Here is a 26,248-nt window from a genome sequence, read left to right as displayed (position 1 = left end):
ATTAACTAGTTAAGACTAAAGCCCCATTTCAGCCAGGCATTTGATCATGCAAGTAATCCCACTAACATCTAACATACTTGAAGGCAAGCATGTGGTTGAAGACCTTGTTGAATCAGGGCCTAAATTTGCACACTACCTTCAAGAAGAGTTTAGCAAAGTGCTGAGATATTATCCAGGCTCTATGGGAATACTGTTATTAGATGGTCAGCCACATACGAATCTTATTAGTTTTTCTAACGGACTTAATAGCTATAGTTTTAAAGTAGGGATGGTAAAGAGAGAGTTTTGTCTACCCACTTCAAATCCCAGAGAGGTTCACAATAAGAAGTCATATCCTCTGTGTGTATATAAAGTCTGCTGCAGTTTCCACGGTACGCATCCGATGAAGTGAGCTGTAGCTCACGAAAGCTCATGCTCAAATAAATGTGTTAGTCTCTAAGGTGCCACAAGTACTCCTTTTCTTTTTGCGAATACAGACTAACACGGCTGTTACTCTGAATCCTAGAACAGTGATTTTCAAACTGTTGGTCACAAGCCCATACTGGGTCATGGAATGTAAGGCAGTGGGCCGCAGCGGCTCTGGTCAGCACTGCGGACCGGGCCATTAAAAGTCCCGTTGGCAGTGCTGCCCGGCTAAGGCAGGCTAGTTCCTACCTGTTCTGACACCGTGCTGCGCCCCGGAAGCGGCCAGCAGTAGGTCTGGCTCCTAGGCGGGGGAGCCACAGGACTCCACGTGCTGCCCCCACCCCGAGGCCCGGCTCCACACTCCCATTTGCCAGGAACCGACCAATGGGAGCTCGTGGGGGCAGGGCATTGCCTGTGGGCGAGAGCTGCGCAGAGCCGCAACCCTGTGCTTCAACCCCCTGCCCCAGCCCTGAGCCCCGCCCCACACCTCAACCCCCTGCCCCAGCCCAAAGACCCCCCTCCCATACTCTGAACCCCTCATTCCTGGCCCCACACCCCAAATCCCTCATCCCCAGCTCCATTGGGTCACAGGCATCAATAAAATTCTTCACCTGGATCGCCAGAAAAAACGTTGGAAAACCGCTGTGCTAGAAGAACTTTTTCATAGTTACCTATAGTAAGGATAGCTAATACTGCAAATACTGAGGTAAGTGTATAAATTTAGTTCATGTAAACTCTAGAGTTTAAAGGTTGACTACTATACCCTTGTGCAAAACGTTCTAATGTACAAAGATGCATGTGCATGGTCCCCTCTGTCAATACTTTTTAGATTGTTCCAGCCTAGGGGAGACTCTCTGCACAAGAAATTCTTGAGGGAGATGTGATTTTGGTATGTATATAGTTTATAAAGCACCTTGGAATGAAAAGTTCTATATACATTTAAGATTTTTCTTCCCTGTATTTATATAAGGTCCAAAAATGTTTGTAAAGAAATTGTATTATATATTCTTTAAAAGCATTAAAATTTGATGTGTATCATGGGCCAGATTTTCAAAAACTAGATTTCATTTTTGAGAGAGAACAGTTAATTGCTGAGGTGACTAATTTATTTGAACCATAATTTAGGATACTTGTATATGAGAGGAGTTCCTAATTTAATCTACTAATCAGGGATTTTAAACATAAATTATTGAAATTGTGAGTACAACCAATTGGAGATACAATAAAGGTTAAATTTCAGAGTAGCAGCCGTGTTAGTCTGTATTCGCACTCCTTTTCTTTTTGCGAATAATGGTTAAGTCTGCATTGAAATTTGGTGCTGTCGTTCCTGCAGATTAACAGGTAAGAAACAATAAAGAAATCAAACTTAGAATACCTAAATTAAAAAGGACAACATTTCAGACAAGCAAGAAATCTTCCTTTATGTGAAGAATTCCAGGGTAGTGCAAAGAATTAATTAGGAAAAAGCTAAAACGTAAAAGTTAATCACAACAGAGCAAGAGGAAGAAAAGGCATAACTGAACTTGCCTCTAACAGTGTTTCCTTCCACACTGTGTAGTAAATATGTAAAAAGAGAGAATTCTAGATTTAAAGATCAACAGTTAAATTACACAGGTTCTTCTCCGATAGGATTTGTTATAAAAACACCAGTGCGACTGTTTTTGTTGTGCTTTGTTTTTCCCCCCAAGGGATGAAGTAATGTGTGCAGTAACAAGACAAATAATGATCACAACTAGACCTGATTGTTCAAAACCATCTTTAAAATGACAGAGATGCAAAGCTTACAGTAATGTGCCTGCCAAGGCTTAAAATACATAAAAATACATATTAACCTTTTCAATGCTTTATTATTTGTGACAAGTTTGGTGGAAGGGCACTTCTCTGCCTCTGTGCATACACATCCTGTAGCTTGAACACTCATTAAAAATAACAAGAACATTTGTAAAAGCCACTGCCCCGGGAATGAACAGCACCATGCCATAGAAGGGTTAAGTTTTAGCTGATTCTAATTTAAGTGGCTTTGTATTTTACCAACTTGGAGAAAAAGGAAAATGATCTTTAAATCATTTAAAAAAAGAGTGCCACCTTAAGATCACACATTTTTTCCTGGGGAAAATGAGAGAAGAGAGAGACACAGATAAATACATGATCAAAACTGTGTGTATATTTTCAGAATAGGATGGAACAGTAGCCTTCATTTGATGTATGTTTTATTTATTTTGATAATAGCTGGAAAATCCAACCCTGATCAGTGAGTCATTTTTTCTCTAATCTTTAAACATGCTTTAGAAAATGTACACACTACTGCATAGCTTAAATCCAAACTGCACCCGTAGTATGCACTAATCACCGGCTAGTCTGTAGTCGGGGGTAATTAAGCAATTCAAGTTCATCCTGAGTTTGTAACCAGCTCCTTACTCAGCTATTACATTGTTAACAACTGGCAGGAATTCCTAGTACCTTTTGGCTAACTGGACAGTCTGTGGTTGGTCCAAATTCTACTCTCCTCATCTGCTTCAATAAGAAAATCTCATAAAAGCCCCTTATTCTCTTTTTGAGTAATGACAATAACTCAAAGAGCTTGCTTTCGGTTTTATTTAACGTTTCCAACGTACAAACAGTGTAACCATGCAGCTCTCAGATGTTAACTTTGACAGGGTTAGTATAACTAAATTCCAATCCTCTGCAATCCAATAATATCCCCTTTTCACAACATCCCCTTACGTATACAAGCAGCAAGAGACACTCAGGATAAAGGTTTACTACTCTCAATATCTAACTTTTATATTTGATAGCAAATTATCAGCATAAGATCAGAATGGCAAAACCCTCGAACAGTGCTCCTGTGCAATCTGATTCAGTTGAAATGTTACTGAAGGCAAGCTTTCATAAAAAGAGGCTTTGTTTTACCCTCCCTATTACTTACCTTACCTTATAACAAACTCTCCTACTGTTAGGGTGCAGGCACTTAACAGAATGTCACCCTGTGTTATTTTACTCACTTCTATTGGGATTAGTGCTGAAGCAGCCGATATGTTTATTTAAACAATGGAATGATAAACAAAATAAAGGTGTTTTGCACCATGCCTTGGAGACTGTGAAAGACAGTCTGCCACGAGGACACAGAGTGTTTGAATTGGACCTTTCAACAGCAAGGTTGCCAAACCCTTCAGATCTTTTGAGATCACCAACATCATCTTGAACTGAACTCATATATTCAGAGCCCTGCTCAAACGAAGAACAGGTTTGCTGTAGCAGCATTTACCCTACCCTACTGTTAAAATCACAACCACAACAAACTTTTGGGTCATATTCTACATGCAGTACATAGGGCCTCAGCCTGTAGCTAACATCATCCTTAGAAAATATTGGATTAACCATCTACTTTCCTCCTAAAAACAAACATTCTAAGCTATGTTGATTTGTGTTTTCTTCTCCTTTATCAAATATGTATTGTTGGTGGCAGAGGATTACTCTAATTCAATCTTAAAATTAAAAACAACAACAAAGGCACATCAGCTAGTTTTTGATTCCTTTCAAATCTCTGCTGAGACTATTTTCAGATGCCACATGACTTCCATCAAACATCACATTAATCTGAACATCTGGTAGCCTGGCAGTATTGTAAGCCATATTTCTATAGCAAGCTACCAAGTAGATATTACTGAAAGGCTTCTAAATTAGAAGGACATGTTCCTTAAAAGCATCCAACACAAATTTCAGCTACTAAAATATGTTATATGGTAGGTCAATGGGTTTACAAGGCCTACGCTACTGTATTAGAATTCACATGTCATCGCTATTGCTCTGAGGGCCATATGAGCATCACTCTTTCACAGAGAAAGCAATTTAAGTGAAGGCCAAACCAGAAGGATAAATGTGGCTACCTTCTAGGTCTCAATCTTGCCAGTCAGGAGTAACTCGTGAAATATAGCTAATCCTTGCTATAGGGTCTAGAATTGAATAGCAAGCAAGCTCGGCAGATAAAAATTATAAATACATTAAAAATTTCGACAGCTTCTTTTACCCACAAAGGGTTGCTGTAATTTCCAGGATAATCTGGCATAAAATAGCAAAGCAGGAAACATAACGCTAGGTGGGAAAGACATTGACACAGAAATGGTTTAAAAAAAAAAAAAGTATGGCACACTTAAAAAAAACATACACTTCTCAAGCAATGGTACTTTCTAACTTACATAACAAAACTGTTTGCTTTTTTCCCCTTTATTGTTTAAAAAAATTGGGAAGAGGAAGGAGAACTACGTTTGAGTTCCGATCCTAAATATGATGGACAGGTTTGTACATTTATGTAGAAACTCTCCCCTTCATACCCATACATACAGTGAATTTAGAGCTCAGGATCTTTCTAAATAGGGCCTCACCAAGGTCAGCATGGTTGGCAGCTCTGGGAACCACTAATTAGCAATGTTATTATATCTTTAATAAACCTGGGATGGGTTTGATAGCATTCCATCACTAATTTTTCCCCTTACATAATTGCTCAAGCAAAAAGGAAAATTAAAACAAAAATAGATTAGCTCAGCACACTTCATTTTGGCTCTGGATCAGTAGTACATGTACAGGAAGCAGTGGCAGAAAGACAGAGGGTCATATCACAGCAACTAACCTATTCCAGGGCTTCCGATAGGAGTGCAGGCAACACACACACTTTGCTGAACAAGGACTAAGTGATAACAAGGAAACAAGAGGAAAAGTATGAGAAAACATACCAAAGTGGATTGCAGAAGGAGATGGTGCTAACAGGGGGTAAAGCAAAAGGAAAAGCGAAGTCCTGACAAAAGGGAGAAGGCTCATTCTTCAAGTAAGAAAACAAGAAAGGCCATTTGTTTTCTTTAAAGAAAATAGAATGAGACAAAGGGAGGAAGTGCTGTCCTTCCTTTATCGTGCAGAGCTCTCACTGAAAAGACAAATATATGCATCAGTCAAGATAAGAGAAAAGAGATGGTCTTCTTTGAGAGGAAACAAGTATGTATCTCTACATTAATGGACTCCTCCTATGTATATTTAGGGTGGGAAGGAATATGATTTCACATTCAAGGTTTCCCAAAGCACTGCTTTATTATTAAATGAATGTGAAATCTGTTAAACAGTTTAAGAACAGTTCACACATATTAGAACTTTTTCTGTTAAAATCAAAGAATGTTTGCCAAGAAAGCAAGGTTCTCCCCTATTAGCCCTGAGAACTACTATGGAATTTTCCCTTCAGCTCATATAACCTCCACATAATTTGCCAGAATTGGTATTCCCAGTTTAGGAGATGCCCAGTACTGAACAATGCCTGTTTTAGAGGCATTGTCAGAATTGTGTAGGGAAGCTTCAGAGCCTGTCAGCAACCAGTGTCATTAGTCCATTACTTTCACAAGCAATGAAATTCACCATGTACACATAAAACAAAACCCTAAGCCTAAAAAAAGAGTACTTTATTTTCACGCATTCTCAATCTCATCATTACATAACTAATTTACAGTATTCCCTTGCAAATTATGCCTATGATGTCACTTCTGGGATGAAAATCAAATGTCAAAGAATTGTATTAAATAATGGGTAAAATGAAATATAAATACTTCTCCAAGACCAGCTTTAAATAATTGCCCTTCACTGGTTTCTCATCCAGCAACAGTTTACTTGTATTTCTTAGGTCAATTTTTAAACAGAGAACTAGTCTGATTCGGCATAGCAGAAAAAACATTACCAGCTCTCGAGGCAGAAAGGCTTCCTCTTGCCGAGCCACGATCAAAGAGACAGTCTCCCCTTGCTTAGTGCTTCTCAACATAGCCACTAGTTCTTCTTGGGTCCTGCCAGTGACATCTCTGCCATTCACCTAATCGATGTAATTAGGAAACAAACAAAATAACTCTGACTAACAAGTGCTGTCTTTGATTTTCTAAACTGGGAGAGGTGTGGTTCAGAGGTCTGAGAACCAAGAAAGGTTGAGTTTTAAGGGCGGACTACATGGTCCTGTAGCACAGACCACGGGACCGTGAGTTACAGCACACACTGAAGTGTTAAGCTGTGACTGCCCGTGTAGACCCTACTAGCTGGAACCACAAAGTATCTAGCTTGCATTGACGTAGTCTTCTGGGACTACGTTACTACAAATTAGATACCTGCTAGTTCATGTTAGCAAGGTTTACATGGGGCAGTTACAGAGCAACACCTCAGTGTGTGCTGGAATTCACACCCCCATAATCTGCGCTGCAGAGCCATGTACCCAAGCCCTTAATTTGGTTGCTACAGTGAGTTTTCTCTCAGGCTTGCACAAATCACTTATCCTCTTTGCTACTTTTCACCATCTGTTAATGGGGGTTTATAACACCTACCTGGCAGGGGTTTTGTGAAGATTAATCAGTTTGTAAAGCACTTTGAAAGTGAAAACCACTAAACAAGAGTTAAGCATTAATATTGTTTACATTAGAGCTCTTTGAAGTTAGCAAGTAAAAATAGCCCCATAGATAATGAGTTCATAAGTCAGACAAATATGAACATTTAAAACCGAGAAAATACAATGCAACTGATTTAAAATGTGCATTAGAAAAACATTCACAGTGAAAACACAGATCCTTGGATATTATTTCAGAGACTGTTTTTTTCAATTGATGTATCTACTTTCAAAATCGGGCAGCCATTTTATCAGCTCTCCCTTGTTTGAATGCCTTGCAAGACTGTTTTCACAAGCACCTGATTCTGAACTGTGTATTTAAGTCAACAAGCAGTATGAAAGCACTGTGTTTAAAAAAAACAAAACCCCAACAACCTACAATATGGGGTTTAAATTAGAAACATGCTATGCTATTTTGGTCACTAGTAGTTTCAGAAAATACAAATAAATATAAAATATAAATTTGAAAAGTCAATAAACAATATTTAGTGGTGAGAAAGGACAGGATGTTTGATATTCCCAGTTCTGCTAACCTCCAGTATTCGGTCGCCTGATTGCAAACGACCATCTTTGACTGCTGCCCCCTTTGGCAAAATATTCTTCACAAAAATAGGACCAGGGCCATGAACCGAAGAGTCTCTGGTAACCACAGTGAAACCAAGTCCTTCAGGACCTAGAGTGCAGACAGAGAAGGTTTATTGTAAATTTCAACAAGAAAATGATATTAATTAAAATAATGGAACAGTAAAATTTAAAAACATAAGTATCAAGAGCAAGCATTTAGATTAGCTCTCAATGAGAGCTGCTTCAGCCATTGAGCATGATTTCATGGAGGACCAGAAGAGTAAGTATTATGACACTGTCAGAAGAGACAGGTTCAGACCCTGCTGTTAATATGCATGAACTAAAATAGTTTTGAATTACCCATGCTCCAATCAGAAACTAAATGGAGGGCTCACTCTAAATATAATGCCTCTTTCCCAGGTAGTTTTGGGACTTCTTTAGATATTAATCCTTTAGAGTCAAATCATCTCATAAAATATTTGCATATAGTGGTGTAAAGCAAAGAAAATTATGGTAAAAAAATTAGGCAAAGCAGCACAGATACAGGAAGGGGGACTGACTGACACCATATTGTGTGCCTATAATCAATGGTATGATTGTTACCCAAAATATGCTCAAAATTAAGTTAAAGGAAGAAATATGGTGACAGTGATGAAGAGCACAGAAACTTTATACCATTCAAAGCATACGGAAAATGCTACTTAAGTCTTAGTAATGTGGAATGACTCAATATTATCTTAAGCAGAAATCTATGCACACACAGGTTTTCATCTGTCTGGCAAGGGTCTGGGAGATTGAGGTTATCAAAGCCAGCCGTGCACATTGGCATTAAAGACATTGCTTCACATGATATCTCACAAGTTACAGACAACTTCAGAGAACTTAGAAGAGTGCTGAAGGAGCTATGTTCAAGTGACTTTTCTTGAGATCCTTTCTGCCCCAAAAGTGAAGGAAGACGGAAAGAAGGAGATTCTGGTAGAGAACTGCTGACTAAGTAGCGTAAGGTAGCAGGTTTTTATTGTGAGGAACATTAACCTACCTCTTATGGGGAGAATGGTTGTATAGATTGGATAACCTCCATTTTAGCAGAAGGGGAACCAAGCTTTTAGGGGACAGCAGGATGTTTAACAACAAAAGGAACGAGTGAAGCGAGGGGAGGATGTACAAGTGAGCATTTATTTAGCGCAAAATCAAGGTGCCATGAACCAAATTAATCAAGGCACCAAGAGAAGAAGATTTTTAATGGCCTGTACACCAGTCCTAAGAGTGTGGGTAATAAACGAGCGATTAGAATTGCTCATTTATGAGCATAAATTCAACCTTGTTGACATTACTGAAACATGGTGGAAAAATGTGCATGATTGGAATGTCAACATCACTGGTTATAACCTATTTAAGGAAGGATCAAGTGGGCAAAAGGGGATGAGGAGTAGCACTGTGTGTCATGATGGCATTGCCTATTTCCAAGTAACTGACAACGTTGGAAGCAAACAATCTTGAATGCTTATGGATCAATGTTTTAACAGCTAAAGCACAAGATAGCTGCTAATGCATGTCTGCTCTAGACCACCAAATCAAGAGAGAAGACGACGACTGTCTCCTTAAGCACCCATCTGTAATGTATAGCGAAAACTCACGAGCGATTTCAATTTGGGTGACATATACTAGAGTTCTCATGCTGCCAGTACAACAACATCCTTGTAATTTCTAAAAGCCATATATGACTATTTCCTAACACAAAAAGTGTGACAGCTATAACAGGGGAATTCTATATTGAACCTCAGCTTGACAGCTAAAGAAGAATATATCACAGAACTAAAAATTAGCAGTTGTTTAGTACAAGTGATCATGACTTTCTTACATTTGTTATGTGTAAACAGAATTTAAAAGAGTCAATATTTCAAAGCTGAAAACAATTATGAACCAAATCAGCTTGGAGAAAAAAATTAAATAAAAATATAAATGATAATTGGGAACTGTTTAAGAACATTTTACTCAATGCCCACAAAGCCACAAATTGAGAAAGCAGGCTATGATAGTTTAAAAACAAACAAAAAATAAACCTCAGCCTGGTTCAAAAGAGAAGCAAAAAAGCAGCAACATAAACAGAACAAAAACAACCCCATATATAATAAATGGAAAAAAGGGACACTAATAACAATAAATAGAAGTCAGATGCTAGGAATTGTGGAAAATTGATAAGGGACGCAAAAGAACACAAGCAGAAATATATGGCCAGCAGAGACCGCACAATAAAAAAAGGGTTTTGTGTTTTTTTGAAAACGTCCCAAATAAAAGAAACCTTAACAATGATGTCAAGTATCAGGGTCCTTTACTCGATGGAAATGGTAGAATTGTCAGTAATAATAACAAAAAGACAGAAGTGTTCAACAGATATTTCTGTTCTGTATTTAGGGAAAAGTCAGATGATGTATTCCCATCACACAATGATGGAATTCTTTCCATTCCAACAATAACTACACAGAATGTTAAATAGCAGCTAAAGTCACACATCTTTAAATCAGCAGAGTTTTAAAAAAGCTGACTGAGGAACTCTCTTGAGCATTAACTGCTTCTGTTCAGTAAGACTTGGAACACTGGGGATGTTCTAGAGGACCAGAAAAAGATAACTTTTTACCAATATTTAAAAAGAGTAAATAGGATGACCTGAGTAACTATAGGCCTGCCAGCCTGACAGTAATCCCAGGTAAAATAATAGAATTGCTGATGCGGGACTTAATTAATAAAGAATTAATGTTTTATAATGCCAATTAACACGGGTTTATGGAAAATAAATCTTGTCAAACTAAGTTAGTATCATTTTTTGATGAGATAATAGGTTTGGTTCATAAATACACTTAGACTTCTGGAAGGCATTTGGCTTGGTATCACATGACATTTTGATTAAAAAACTAGAATACTACAAAAAATAACATGGCACATATTAAATGGATTAAAAACTAGAGTACTGATAGCAAAATATAATTGTAAATAGGGAACCATCATCAAAAGGGTGTGTTTCCAGCAAGGTCCTGCAGGATTGGTTCTTGTCTCTAAGCTATTTACTATTTTTGTCAATGCTCTGGAAGAAAACATAAAATCACTACTGATGAAGTTTGCAGAGGATACAGAGATTGTGGGAGTGGTAAATAATGAAGGTGATAGACGTGGATTGCTTAGCAAGGAGAGTGCAGGCAGATTTCAATATAGCCGAATATAAGGTCATACCATCTAGGAACAAAGAACGGAGGCCATACTTACAGGATGTGGGACACTATCCTGTGAAGCAGTGACTCTGAAAAGGACTTAGGGGGTCATGATATATAAACCGAGGAATATCAAGCAGGAATAGGGAAGTAATATTATCTCTATATTGGGCATTAGTGCAACCACGACTGGAACACTCTGTCCAGTTCCGGTATTCACATTTCAAGAAGGATGTTACATTGGAGGAAATGCAGAGAAAAGTCAAAAGAATGATTAAGGGACTCGAAAACATGCCTTAAAGTGAGAGACGCAAGCTTATCAAAGAGAAAGTTAAGAGGTAACCTGATCACAGCCCATAAGTATCTACACGGGGAGAATAAAGAATTATTCGGTTAAACAAAGGTATAACAAGAGCCAATGGTTGGGAGATGGAGCTAGACAAATTCAGACTAGAAATAAGGGGCTGACTGTAACAGTGAGAGTAATTAAACATTGAAACAATTTATCAAGGGTTGTGGGAGATTCTCGATCACCAGAAATTTTAAAATCTAGACCGGATGTTTTTATAAAAGATGTGCTCTTGATCCATGCATTCATAACAGGAACTCCTCTGGCCTGTGTTACATATCATGAATCACTTCTCAGGTCAGACCAAATGATCATAATGGTCCTTTCTGGCTTCAAAATCCATGAATTACAGGGAAGTTCCTGAAAGCTCCACTCCAATTAATTTGTGGGGCTGCACTGCGCATTCTCAAATTTAATTGCTGCATCCCATGTACTTGCTCTACTTTATCACTCTTTTAAACTATCCCCTTTGCACACTCTACACAGCTTCTTCTTCAGTTCAGATTAGGTTGCCTCTGGATCTTCTAACGACAAAGCCATGGAAATTTTGGATTTGTTTTTCCTGTTCTGCTCATTTTTCCTTAAGTGCAGAATGCAACAGCATCACTTCATATGAACTTCCTCCCACAATGATGTCACACCAACATGTAAAAACAAAACAGGGCAGGAAAAACTTGGCAATAGTCCTCAGGGACATATTCAGAACATTTTGTTTATCTTTTAGTAAAGTATCAATAACTAAGCTGTTTAAACACTCAGCTGGCCCCATGTCACCAGTTCAGTTAAAAGTTAAGGTACCAATACAGAGAACATGTAGTTGTTACAGTGCATCACTGCTGATTGTTGAACCTTTACCTTTCTTAAGGTCTATCTTTATTCTCTTTGCATTTTTCTTGTTGCTGAAGCCCATCAGAGGAGACAGGGATGGTGAAGATGGCTTCTTACACAACCTTGGGAGATTGGGGCTCTTAGCATGTTGTAGCGTTGCCTGCAGATCTGTCTCCAGGCTGTTCATTCCAGAGAGATCTACCGTTTTCACAGCTGGTTTCATAAGAACAGGAGGTGGAACCTTTGTTTTTGGAACTCCATCATCATTATCGAGCAAACAAAGGGGAGCAATGGCAGACTTTTCATATTGTTCACGATTATATGGAGGAACCACTTCCAAGAAGACAGTTGGAGATTTCATTGCCTGACGGAAGATATCCTGAGCCCTTTGAAGAAAAAGCATGAAAACAAATACATAAAAACCAGAAAATCTATGTGTTATGGGTTTCAGAGTGCAATGCAGACCAGTAAGGGGTTGAGTCACAGCCTGCCTGCAAGCCTGAGTGCCTTACCATGCTTTGCTGCTGCAGCTTCCAGCCTGGGCCGCTCACAGCTAGCCTACCAGCATGCAAGTCACACCTAGTTCTGCAGCTCTGACCTTAGCTGCTTGTCTGCAGCCCCACATCGACTTCTACCGGAATCGGTTACTACTTGCAGGGTGACCCCAACACACTCCCAGTACTGAATTTTCCCAAAACCATGTGTTCTGCAATGTCCAGCCCTCTCCAGGACAGTTCAGAGAAACAATAGGTTTGTTGTTCCTCTAAAGACAAAAGCACATTGCAGCTTATTAACTTAACTAGGGTAAATACACTCTTCTCTACAAACACAGAACTGAGCTGGTTTATAGTGAAAATGAAACAAATTTATTAACAATTGGACATAGGTTAAGTGATACCAATTTAAAGGAATAAAGCTAGACAGGGCTACATACAAACAAAACACAAAACTAAAAGTCTAAAACTTAATATAGCAAGGTATACATTTTGTTCTAGATGGTTTCCCTCATCAGTCTTCCTTCTTTCCAACCATGGTTGACTTTCTCTCAGTCAGGAACAGCCACAGAAGACAAGGCACTGGCTTCCCTTTTCTTCCTAAGTGTCTCAACTATATTCAGTTTCCAGAGACTTCAATCCTTCCATAGTTGAAGGACTCATATTTCTCAGCTTGCAAGAGCTCTGGCCTCCAATGTCCATCCAGTGAGGGATGACAAAGATGGCTTCTATTTTTGCTTACATCTTCCAAAGTTCAGTGCCTTTATTTCAAGAGGCATGATGACCTCATTCTGTTTTCCCCTTCCTTTGGATTCCCCATCCCCCTGTACATTAATGGGGCTTCCACTGTTTTCATTTCACCATGCTTAATATATATAGGAGACAGGTAAATAGCTGCCTTCTCTCCTGTCTGAGCGGGAACCAGTTTCTCCCTGTTTGGCCAGACTTTAAAGCGTAATATCATTAATTATCCATATTTCCTCATATAGTGTTAATCCATACATTTCACAATAATATTAACCCCCAGTGTGTTATTTCAGAAAAGACCTCACTCTGTACACTTTTATAATACAATAGTATTGTATAAATCAGTTGATTCAGTTGCTTGTCACCTTATGTTCAGTCCCTCCTCCCCAGTCCTCACAGACCAATAAAACTTTAAAATGGGTTCTTCTAAATGTTACCTACAATGTAAAGTTTATTCAAGCTGTGAGTAAGGTGACATGGAGTCTGGTGGTGTCTTTAATGGAGTCTGGTGGTGAAGGAAGCTCTATACTCTCTTCCCCCTATTTGTTATCTTAACTCGATTTACCTAATGTGTAAAAATTGATATTCATTGTCTTTGCCTGAAACACAGGCTGGTCAGAGAATCAAATATACATTCCTTTGTCTAAAGCAGACCTGTTTACCCAGTCCCACTGAAACAGATCATAGAATTGCAGGACTAGAAGAGGCCTCAAGAGGTCATCTAGTTCAGTCCCCTGCACTCAAGGCAGGGCTAAGCATTATCTAGACCATCCCTGACAGGTGTTTGTCTAACCTGCTCTTAAAAATCTCCAATGATGCAGATTCCACAACCTCCCAAGGCAATTTATTCCAGTGCTTAACCACCCTGACAGTTAGGAAGTTTTTGCTAATGTCCAAACTCAATCACCCTTGCTGCAATTTAAGACCATTGCTTCTTGTCCTATCCTCAGAGGTTAAAGAGAATAATTTCTCTCCTGCCTCCTTGTAGCAACCTTTTATGTACGAGGAAAGTTATGTCCCCTCTTAGTCTTCTCTTCTCCAGACTTAACAAACCCAAATTTTCCATCTTCCCTCATAGGTCATGTTTTCTAGACCTTTCATAATTTTTGTTGCTCATTGGTGGACTTTCTCCAATTTGTCCACATCTTTCCTGAAATGTGGCACCCAGAACAGGACACAGTACTCCAGTTGAGGCCTAATCAGCGCAGAGTAGAGCAGAAGAATTAATTCTTGTGTCTTGCTTACAACACTGCTAATACATCCCAGAATGATGTTTGCTTTTTTTGCAACAATGTTACACTGTTAACTCGTGTTTAGCTTATGAACCATTATGACGTTCAGATCCCTTTCTGCAGTACTCCTTCCTACACACAGTCATTTCCCATTTTGTGTGTGCAACTGACTGTTCTTTCCTAAGTGGAATATATTGCATTTGTCTTTATTGAATTTCATCCTATTTACTTCAAACTATTTCTCCAGTTTGTCCAGGTCTTTTTGAATTTTAATTTTATCCTCCAAAGCATTTGCAACTCCTCCCAGCTTGGTATTATCCTCTATGCCATTATCTAAATCATTGATGAAGACATTGAACAGAACCGGAACCAGAACTGATCCCTGTGGGACCCCACTTGATATGCCCTTCCAGCTCAATTGTGAACCACTGATAACTACCCTCTAGGAAAGGTTTTCCAATCAGTTATGCATCCACCTTACAGTAGTTCCATCTAGGTTGTATTTCCCTAATTTGTTTATCAGACGGTCATATAAGAGAGTATCAAAAGTCTTACTAAAGTCAAGATATACCATGTCTACTGCTTCCCCCCATCCATGAGGTTTGTTACTCTGTCAAAGAAAGCTATTAGGGTGGTTTGACACAATTTGTTACTTATCACCTTATTATCTTCTACATTTCTGCAAACTGATTGCTTAATTATTTGCTCCATTATCTTTCCTGGTACTGACTGGTCTGTAACTTCCCTGGTTGTCCTTATTCCCCTTTTTATAGATTGGCACTATATTTGCCCTTTTCCAGTCCTCTGGAATCTCACCCATCTTCCATGACTTTTAGAAGATAATCACTAATGGTTCAGATATCTCCTCAGTCAGCTCCTTGAATATTCTAGAATATATTTCATCAGGCACCGGTGACTTGAAAACATCTAACTTGTCTAAGTAATTTTTAACTTGTTCTTTCTTTATTTTAGTTTAGGATACTACCTCCTTTTCACTGGCATTCATTAAGGTAGATGTCCAATTGCTAATAAACCTTTTGGTGAAAACTGACACAAAAATATCATTTAGCACTTCTGCCATTTCCACATTTTCTGTTATTGTTTCCACGCCTCCTCCCACCCCTTTCACTGAGTAATGGGCGTACCCTGTCCTTGGTCTTCCCTCTTGCTGCTAATGTATTTGTAGAATGTTTTCTTTTTACCTTTTATGTCTCTAGCTAGTTTAATCTTGTTTTGTGCCCTGGGCTTTCTAATTCTGTCCCTACATACTTGCGTTGCCCAGTTTAAACACACTTTAATTGCAGTGTATATTCAAAACTCTTAATACACACTACGTGCATACACCACACAAGAATATTAATGATCAGAGAGTTATTAGTTTTCAAATGGTACCTCATAAGTCATATTTTGTACAAAGATTACTACAATAGTGTTTAAGGTCTGAATACAGGGGTGCTTAGGGTCACACTTTGCAATATTTCTACACGTCTTGCTGCATACTTAGAAATTGTTTACAGCTATGAATTTATTCTACCTACAGAAATAACTATACATTTCAAAATAAAGTGACGCTCTTTCAAAAGTCAACAGTAAACGTGCAATAAGATTTGCTACATCACAATATTTTCCTATGCTTTGAATAGGAACTGGGATTTGTGAAGCTGGCAAGATCTCTGGGCTGCTATGAATGATGCCCACTTGCAAACTCCTAAGTTTGAGTCAATGCAGGGAAGACAGTTAACATAGACATGGGTGAGGAGGAGTAGGAAGCAAGGCTCTAAAGGAGAACACTGACTAAAACAGTTATCTCACAACCGGAGAGGAACTGTAGTGGGAAAGATGGTGGGGCTTAGCATTTTTACTGCAGGGTTCTCCAGAGGACTGGAAGAGGAAAGTGCATAGCTGCTTCCAAAACAAATATTGAAGAGCAGAACCCTGTAGCAGCAGCACAAATCAGGGCATGGGCATGCAAGAAAAACTCAAATGGGCCCTGAGTAGAAGAAATGTCCTACTCTTGCTAAATGTAAAAGCAATAAAAGAAGAGCAGACTATCTCATTAACAAAAACCTACTACTCCAAGCCAATGCTTGCAATTAGATAACAATCCTAGTATGAGGAAAAACTAATGATAGACAGTTGCCGATTTTAAACAGCATGGCCACAATTAGAAACTTGTCAATTTCCTTAGATCATCTTATTTCAGTATTGATAATATATCCTATAATAAGAAGAAAATAAAAAAAAACACTAAAGTCAAGTTTCAGAGGGGTAGCCGTGTTAGTCTTGATCTGTAAAAGAGGCAGAGTCCTGTGGCACCTTATAGACTGTGAAAGGCTCGCCAACTACAAAAGCAGTTTTTCCTCCCATTGTGTTCACACCTCAACTGCTAGAAGAGGGCCTCGCCCTCTCTGATTGAACTAACCCCGTTATCCCTAGCCTGATTCTTGCTTGCATATTTATACCTGCCTCTGGAAAATTCCACTTCATGCATCTGAAGAAGTGAGTATTCACCCACGAAAGCTTATGCTCCACTATGTCTGTTAGTCTATAAGGTGCTATAGGACTCTTTGCTGCTTTTAAAGTCAAGTTATTTAAGGAAAATTTGGAAAGTTTTTTAAGCACAACCACTGTATACTTTACATATTCACTAAGAAAAATCCCTTCACAATTTTTCAAAGACATGTTGAATTGGATCTCTGAACCAAATTCTCTCTAGATTAATCTGGGCAGAAGAGTTTAAAAGTGCCCCAAGTCTATTATACACACAAGATAAAGCTCAAAAATGCTTTAAGTACAGTAGGGAAAGAACTATGCCCCTCAGTCCATATTCTCCACAGACATCAGCGTTGTAGGTTATGTCTGCTTCTGTATCGTACATTGTTTATTTCAAAACACACTTCTTTCTCATCCCTAAACCACCAGCTAATAGATATTTAAGAATGTAAAATCCTCACTTAATTTATCTCAGATCACTCCCCATTCTCATATAATTGCAAGCAGCCACTTGACAATACACTATATGGCGGCTTAAAAGCTCATTTTTAGGAGATGCATATTTTAAACATATCAGAGAGATAGAAATAGGAGATCTCTCACAAACTAAAAATAACAGTGAGAACACCAGTAAATCTGTAGGAAACCTAAAAGCAGTACCTGAGGGGGAAATAACTGCCAGGACAATTTTTTTAATAAAAGAAAAATGTAACGGGCAGTGAAAGTCAAACTCTTTGAGCCCCCAAATGTACACTTAAAGAAATAAAAGACAAAGACTCAACCAAAAGAAGTGCTCCAATCTCCAAAACACAGCAGAATATAACTGAATTTATTAACACTAAATGAAAAAGGAAACTCACAGTAGAGATGTATAAAAGCATTATGAACATGAAACAACAACAAATTGCCTTCTAGTGTTCCAGCTGAGGAAAAGCAACCTTTCAGAGCAGTATTCAAAAACTTCCATCTAAAACAGACAAACTGAAAAAACATGTAATCACTACAGTCTTGCTAACTATTAAAGGACCCTTTGCAATCAGCAGGAGGAACCATGACCTTACCACTAATACAGTCAAACTGATTACTCTTTCTGTATCAGTAGCCATTGGAACACGTGGCTATAAACCCCTGTCATTTGACAGAGGCATCAAAATTTGTACCCCCGATTCATTTCAGGTGATGGGGCCAGGAAGTAAAGACTATTATCTTACTCTTGTAGGTTACACAGTGTCAGAAGAAAATTAAATCGTTGGCAAAAACTGAGCAAGTGAACTCTCCTGAATCTCTCAGTTTAAAAGGGAAACTGACAGAGAACTGGCAGTTACTGCAGTGCTTCCAAGTATTCCAGAAAGCAAGCAGTATTGCAGAGAAATCAGAGGGTGAAATTCTCCACATTGCTACAGGCCCAGAGGCATTCAAAATCTACAGTATGTTCCAGAGGAGACAGGAAGGGGACTACAAACTTCTACACAGTCATTCAAAATTTCAAAAAATAATTTGATAATCACTTGAGAAAGATGTATTTTATTTTCTTAACAAAACACTAGCTGCTAGGTGAAACCATTGGCCTTTATGTTACAACCCCATAACTTAAAATTCATTTGACAAGGGATCAAATTATTTTGTGGTATAATTGATAACTAAATAAGTAAAAGGGATTGATTTTGCAAAAACTAATCTGCAACAAATACCTACGTTATTTATATATAAAAGCTTTACATCAATTACTTATTGACTTATTACTAGCGTATAACAATACTGCACCAAATCCCAATATGTTTACCTGTGTACAACAATGCTGGACCACATTTACATTCATACTGCTACACATCTGTATACTTGCATTCTTACCTGTTTAATACCACACCAAACATATCTACCTATGCAGTAGGCTAAAAATATCCATATGAAAATACAAACAATATAGGTTGATGGGGTTTTATGTTTAAACTTACACATCACATTTAAATCTATTGTTTTTCTTGCCTAAATTTCATGTTTCTCAAAATTTCACTTTTCTGGCATGGATTAGAAATGCAGAAGGCATTCAAATGTAGCATTAAAACCTTTTTCGGCATTTCAGTTTTATGGGACAATGCCTTGATTTAGCAGTCCATAGCCATTCAGCAAAGTGCTTAAGAAGGTCCTTAAAATTAAGCACATGCCAAATCCCACTAACTACAGTAGCACGTGAGTACATATTTCTAGCTAAGCATGTGCTTAAACATGTTGAATAAGGATTTTTCTTAAGCATACACTTTGCTGATGTGAAGCTGAAGTGACCAGGTTTTCCTAGCGTCATCTGTGAACATTTGGCAGGTGGGAGCGAGAGAACTCCCTAGTGATCTCTGTTATGATGTGGAAACTATTTTCCACTGCAGGGGAGAAAAGATTGATAAGTGTCAGAACCTAAACAATCACCAAAATGAAAATGAACCTTTTTACCATGGAATAGGTTTATCTTCAGATATTTTGAACATGTTCGAAGTACAACCAGGGAAAAAGGGGGACCCCCCCCCAAACACCTTAACCACTAAAGCATAAGATCAGCACTATTTTCATCAAACTACAGTAACTCCTCACTTAAAGTCGTACCACTTAAAGTTTTTTCATTGTTACACTGCTGATCAATTAGGAAACATGCTCGTTTAAAGTTACGCAATGCTCCCTTATAACGTTGTTTGGCAGCTGCCTGCTTTGTCCACTGCTTGCAGGAAGAGCAGCCCGTTGAAGCTAGCTGGTGGGGCCTTGGAACCAGGGTGGACTGGCAGCCGCCCTATCAGCTCCCTGTGCGGCAGCAGCCCAGCAGGCTATCAATTGCCAGCAGTTCAGCTGTCCCTCCCCCCACTGCCATGTGCAGCTCCTGCCCTCTGCCTTGGAGCTGCTCCCATGAGCCTCCTGCTTGCTGTGCAAGGAGTGGGGGGGAGGGGGAAGAGGAATGTTAATGTCAGGGTGTCCCCGTCCCCCCCACGCTACTTTACCCCATTTCTCTAGAGCTGGGGGAGGACACAACAGGGCTCAGGATGGAGCTTGCTGGCAGCAGCTGCTGTCCCAGCTTACTGATCTACTTAAAAAGGCAATGTACTTGGAGTGCGGTCAGTGTACTTGAAGGGGCAATGTGCATCTCTCTCCACAGTATGTGTCTCTGTCTCTCTCTGTTTTGCTGTCTCCCCTCCCTCCATTCATGCTGTCTTGTAGAGTGTGAGGCTACATTAACAACATGTTAACCCCTGAGGGCTCAGCTGAGTGCTAGTTCATCATTTAGCAGTAAGGCATTCCCTGGGAAATATCCCACCCTCTGACTTCACCACCTCAACCAAACTTCACAATCATCATTGCTGTGTACAGTATTAAATTGTTTAAAACTGTGTGCGCGTGTGTGTGTATAGTCTTTTGACTCACAAAAAAAAATAATTCCCTGGAACCTAACCCCCCCTATTTACATTAATACTTATGGGGAAATTGGATTCACTTAACATCGTTTTGCTTAAAGAAGCATTTTTCAGAAACATAACTACAACGTTAAGTGCAGAGTTACTGTACTGTAGATCTGCACATATTCATATGTAACACTGAAATTTTGCATTGAGCATAAACACTGAGCATTTGGCTTCTGGTTTAAAATGTTAAGCATCAACTCCCCTGAGCCCTCAATAGATTTTACTGTCTGATGAATATCACTCATGTCTTTTAATATAGGGATTAAAAATAAAAGTAAATTACTGTTTAATTTTTAAGCAAGTATTTGTGACTATTCATTCCAGCAACAAAGTCTTCTTGAATGCACAGATTAGCCAAAGTATTCTCTGTTACATAAGCCAATTAGGGACGAATAATAACTTCAACAGATTTTAAGTCAAAACTACAAAATCTATTACCTTATGCTTTTAACCCAAAGTTAGCCTTGCAACTTAGTTCAACTGCTTTACACTTTGTGTTAGAAAACATTAATTGTTAACCATTTTTAGACACCTGAAAAGTTGTAGCACAAGAGATTCTCTCTTTCTTCTTAACTATTTACAGAAACATCACACTCAGAAGTTGTGGGCACCACCAAAACTACTATATGTTCAGTTTTGGATACCTTAATACTAGAAATATCTCAAAAAATTGGAAGGAAATAAAGATGAGAAAAAAAGTAAGTGGGAGTAAAGGGACTGACTTATTTTTAAAAGTTAGGCAAACTAAATCTGCACAGTATTGTTTGGCTAAACAATTACTAGTAGGTAATAATGTAAAGCCAATAACTTTATGAAGTGTAAACGCAAAGGAGGGAGAGGATTTATTTAGGATGTTCCAAAGGCATGCAATAAGGAGTAATGAAATACAATAGCACTGATGCAAGGAAAAATTTCCTAACACTGAATAGTATCTCATAGGAAGTAGTGTTCCATTGTTGGAATTCTTTAAAACTGGAGTGGACAAAACAATTTAGAATATATTGTAGGAAGTTCTACTTCACTGGCAGGTGAAGGTTTTTCCAATATTATAATTTCTATGATTTGTGTCTATGGTGGGAACTATATTACTGCATTTGGAAGTTTCAGAAAGAGAATTATGATTCTTTAGTTATATACATATTTTATGGTATTTTACTCGCAACATGCTACATTAATCACCTCAATAAGTACAACATTATATAAAATTCTGGTGGTTAACAGAATCAATTAAGTAATTAAGTAGCACTCACTGTGCAAAAGTTTTATCTACGAGGTCCACATTGTTAATTTTCACAATACACTCATTTTCATGGAGAAGACCATCACGCCTAGATCTGCTGTTCTCCTCAATACCACGGATAAAGAGTCCTAGAATCCTGAAAAGCAATAAAGCTGATGATTATTCTGTATTAGATTTGCACACAAGACATTTATAATAATTACAAATAGATATTGGTCTCTACTGAGGAAGGAACAAAGTTCTTCTTATTGTCTACTAATCACACCATATTAAGTCATTAGTCTAAAGGAGAGATTTCCAAAATCTATTTTCCATTAATGAACAAGGACTCCAAAAAGAGTATGAAACCAGCCAGTATAATTTTAGTCTGCTGACACTGTTGGTAACCCTTCCTAACACTTCAGAAAGTGCTAACCATATTAATCAGGGGTTGGAGAAAGGGAGGGGGAAACCAGCCCCATCCTTTCAGACAAAATGTTAGGATAGAATTTATGCAGGATTGGTACATGTTAACAAATAAGATGGAATCAATTACAAGGAAAAGGTTAAAGTTAAGTGCAAAACAGTGGTTCTATTTATACTAAATCAAAATACAGAGGCATTGCTACAAGAAATTGGAAGCCCATTTCTGCTGAGGAAAGGATGACGTGCGCAAGGAACAATCTCTTTGTAGTCAAGTCCAAAGAAACCAAGAAATTAGGCTAATCTTGCTTCTATTGCGGCCTAGGGTTCCTTGAACCTCTGCAAACCACAGTGATCCAGGTGGAGGGGCAGTGTGCATTTTTGAAATTTTGAAAAGCCCTAGTCAGGATCTGGGTTATATTCCTGTGGACTTCCTATATATCGTTTCTTGAGTTAATTAAATCCCCACTGACCCACAGTTTCCTCATTTCCCTGACAAATGAGATCAATATTAATTTCCTACCTCACAGGGGTATTGTGAGGTTTACTACATTAATATCTGTAAAGTGCTTTCAGAAGCTCAAACAGAAAGTGTTGTAGAAGTGCAAAGTAAATTATATAAAGAAGAGTCAGACTTCTGCCTTAGAGAAGCTGATGTCCTTCTCATAGCATGCTAAGCATTAAATCAGCAAATAGGAAGGATTTCAGATAGAAAACTGTAGTTGCAAGAGACTGGATTAAAAACCTGGGGTGTCACCAAGACTAGTCAAACATTCCATATAACTGAAGACTTTGTGTATACACAAACCCCTTATAATCCTGTTTTTATGCATTAACCTACACCTGCCATATAAGCATAAAACATAGATGACATTTAGGATATGTCTTCACTGCAATGTAAGATCAGGGTTCGAACCAGGCTCAAGCCTACCTTTGTCCTCCACCTACACACAAAACTGTGCTAATCCAGGGCCTGGACTCAGGTCATAGGACCCCACAGGGGTGGTGGGTCCAAACCCGAGTCAAGCCAGACCCAGGGTCCAAGCCCTATTGCTCTGTAGTATATACGCAGCCTTAGTAGACTTGTGCACTGGAGATCACTAAATGGATCCCACAATCCCATGGAACAACTTTCGCTTCCTTTCGACAATCAAGTTTGGTTTCACTCAGTAAAGCACCAATATGTAATTTTCAACTTCACAGTTCGGCAAAAAGATGTGAGTTTTGTTTATCTATAAACCTATTTTTTTTAAAGGGTGCATTTTCCATTAATGAGCATTACTAGATTGGAATTTTGCATTGTAATAAATTTGTCATGTAGAAGATCCCCTTATAACATTGTATTGTGATAAAGAAAGCTTTTTATTTGGGAACAGGCAAAAATTGACAATTTCCATGAATACCAATAGAAACAGCCAATTAGCTGCAGCCAAGGAGTTAAATGTTACAACTTAATTTCAAATAATTACATTAAGATTCAATCTAGTAAAAATAATGAAATTAAAGAAATTGAAAATTAAGTCTGTTGCTGTGATCTTAACTAATCCCACTGTGCCCAGACTCTGCAGCCGCATCGAACTATATGATCACCGACTGGCCTGATATTCCCCATATGTGCTGCATTATCTGGACACGTGGGTTGAGTTAAATATGGTGTGACAACCTAACCTCATTACTTTTATTAAATATAGCTCACGAAAGCTTATGCTCAAATAAATTTGTTAGTCTCTAAGGTGCCACAAGTACTCCTTTTCTTTTTGCAAATACAGACTAACACGGCTGCTACTCTGAAACCTATCATTACTTTTATTGTATGCAGTCTCAACTTTAACATTACGTTAATGTGATTTTTAAATTTAATTTCCTTTCTTTTATGGTAAGTCTAAAGTGCAAAGAAAATGAAAGAAATTATTTCTACTAGTTATTGTTGTTCACTTGTATACTAAAGCCTAAGCACCAAGCATTTTGCTTAAACTGTTTCTGAAAAAAAACAGAACAGGATTACAGTGAAAATGCCTAAACGTTATTCACTCAAGATGGATACCTGTATTAGTGTAATATTAATACTATTCTTATTAGAAAATACCAGTTTTCTACAAACTTACAACAAAAATACCAGTCATGGTGGATGGCCAATATACTTGATAAAACCTGCCCTGTCATCAACAGAAACGGAAAACGCTTCTTCTGTTCTTTCTTGTGTTTTGATGAATTATAAAATGTATGCACTAGTCTCTGTTTGATTAAATAACAGGAACAAGTGGTTAAAACATTCTGATATTTTATAAAGACACCAGTATAATTCTGCCAAGTGTCATTAGAATTTCTCGAGACAACTGGGTAAACACTCAGCCTGTCTGTCAAAAAATAGCTTGCTGTAAGCCATGCTCCACAGCATTTGTAAACAAGAATATTAACATGCACAGAAAGTAGGCCAAAGAGCTCTGCTGGTTATTCAGTGAATTCTTTTAAAAATGAACCCAAAGCCGTTAGAATCCAGCATCACATGTATTGCAGCAATATTAAATTACTGATAACATTTTGCAATTTTATGGTGCCTTCCACCTCAGGGTCTCAAAGTACTTAAGAAGAATTAGCACATTAAGACTCAAGATGCCCCTATAACATAAGGAAGTATTGCCTATATTTTAGAGATGGGGGAACAGAGTGGCTTGCCCAAGGTAAAACAGGAAGTCTGAGACAGAGCCAATGATGGAACTCAGAACTCCTGACTGCCAACCCTTGCTCCTGAAATAAGGTGATGGCATTTTTTCAAGCAGTAGCAGATGGTCAACCTGCTTTTTGATCTGGCAACTAAAATACCCCAGTTTAATCTGAGTCCATCTGAAGTCTCAGATCCCGCTGAGAAAACATTTGCAAACAATATACTACCTGAAAAGAAAAAGAAAAAAGAAAAAAACACAAAACACTTTTCCTCCTCACTTCAACAGTCTGAAAATTGGTAAGTTAAGAAACATTTCTCTTCATGATTAGACTGTGACCTTTTTTAAAGTTTGTAATTATAATTGGCCTTATACTAGAAGCAGCCATTTTACTATAAAGTGATGCCATTTATGACACTAGCAATTTTCCATCCCTGTCACAGGGCTCTTATACTGCCAGCACTACAAATTAGTTCTTTGGCAGAGACCTCATCTGTTAAATTTCAGTCTATGAGAAAATTTTTACATCCGAGTTACATAACTTGGAAAATAGGGAGTTATAACGAAAATGCTGACATATACTCGACTACAGTACATCAATATGAAATTTCCACTATGGTAGTCTTTTGTGATCTCAATAAACTATGTTAAATAATTTACAATTAAAATAATCTTACCATGCAAAAGAAAAGTCCACGGTATAGTGCACATTTTATAAATGCTAAAGAACCTAATTTGAAAGGTGACTTGAAAAAAAAATTAAGCAAGCAAGTCATTTTGACTTTTCTATGTCTACTCTGCTATTTGGCAATAAGGGGTAGGGGAGAAAAATCCATCTGGACAAAAAAAAACACCTTTCAAGAAGTACAATAATCTTAACTAAAGACCATGTTACCATGTTTTCATTCAGAAAAAAATTCAGAGAGCCTTGAAAGTACAAACATTATGAAGATATAACAGAAATGGGTTTTGTTCTCTGAATATACACACACAACAACATAGATGTCAGTGAAGGGATACGGTATACTGAGTTTGGTTATCCGCTGTTAAAAAAACAGTTTTAGTTCCCCCTCATGTTTTCACAGTAGAGATATTTTAAGATAAACACATCGATGCCTTTTTCATTAACATGCTTCTCTAAAATATGGAGAACATCTTACCTTCCACTCAGAGATGAAAAGAAGGGTACTACATGTATCCCCAGAGGGCCACCTTCCCCAGAAATCTCCACTGTTCTTGTCATATCACTAAGAAAGAGGGAGCAAAAACACACATGAACCTGTACTAAGGAATACATGAGGAATATCTATAAAAAGCACATTAAGACAGACAAGAAAGGCAGTCAAAGGAATTTAAGTGGAGAACTCAATAATGTACATAAGAGATGTTGCAACTGGAAATGGCTGACATATCTTTGGATGAGAATTTATATGTTTTGAATGAGAAAGGAAGACATTACATTAGATTTACCCAAGAGCTTGTCTACATGGGGAAACTGACTGGAGCAGCTATTGTAGAATGAGCTATGCCTCCCCGTGTGAACACTCTATTCTGGAATAAAAGTTGTTTTATTGCAGAATAATTGTTGTTTCAAAATAAAGTGACTTATTTCAGAACAGGATATCCACACAGGGAACTAGTGCGGAATAGCTTTGACTGCAATAGCTATTTCAATCAATTTCCCTATGCACGCCATATTTTAAGGATATCAAACCAATATGAAAAACAGTCAACATATAATTACAACAAAGTGGTCCATACACTGTGCCACCAATTAGATGCATG

At 38.1% G+C, this 26,248-nt stretch overlaps 1 protein-coding gene across 7 annotated transcripts in view; it reads right to left on the bottom strand.

The window, feature by feature from the left end:
• Positions 1-26,248, bottom strand: part of PARD3B (par-3 family cell polarity regulator beta) — a 602,509-nt gene that overhangs the window by 285,539 nt on the left and 290,722 nt on the right. For all 7 annotated transcript variants that reach the window (XM_073306519.2, XM_073306521.2, XM_073306522.2 and 4 more), the window contains 5 exons: positions 25,624-25,710; positions 21,409-21,534; positions 11,780-12,138; positions 7,339-7,478; positions 6,119-6,247 (listed from right to left, as the gene is read on the bottom strand). In XM_073306519.2, coding sequence (XP_073162620.1) covers positions 6,119-6,247; positions 7,339-7,478; positions 11,780-12,138; positions 21,409-21,534; positions 25,624-25,710 — 841 coding nt within the window. The remainder of the gene's footprint in view (positions 1-6,118; positions 6,248-7,338; positions 7,479-11,779; positions 12,139-21,408; positions 21,535-25,623; positions 25,711-26,248) is intronic.

The sequence above is a fragment of the Lepidochelys kempii genome, chromosome 11, assembly GCF_965140285.1.
Source record: "Lepidochelys kempii isolate rLepKem1 chromosome 11, rLepKem1.hap1, whole genome shotgun sequence".
NCBI classification, from domain to species: Eukaryota; Metazoa; Chordata; order Testudines; family Cheloniidae; genus Lepidochelys; species Lepidochelys kempii.
The sequence above is the reverse complement of the archived record's forward strand: the minus strand, read 5'-3'. Positions and strand labels throughout refer to the sequence as shown.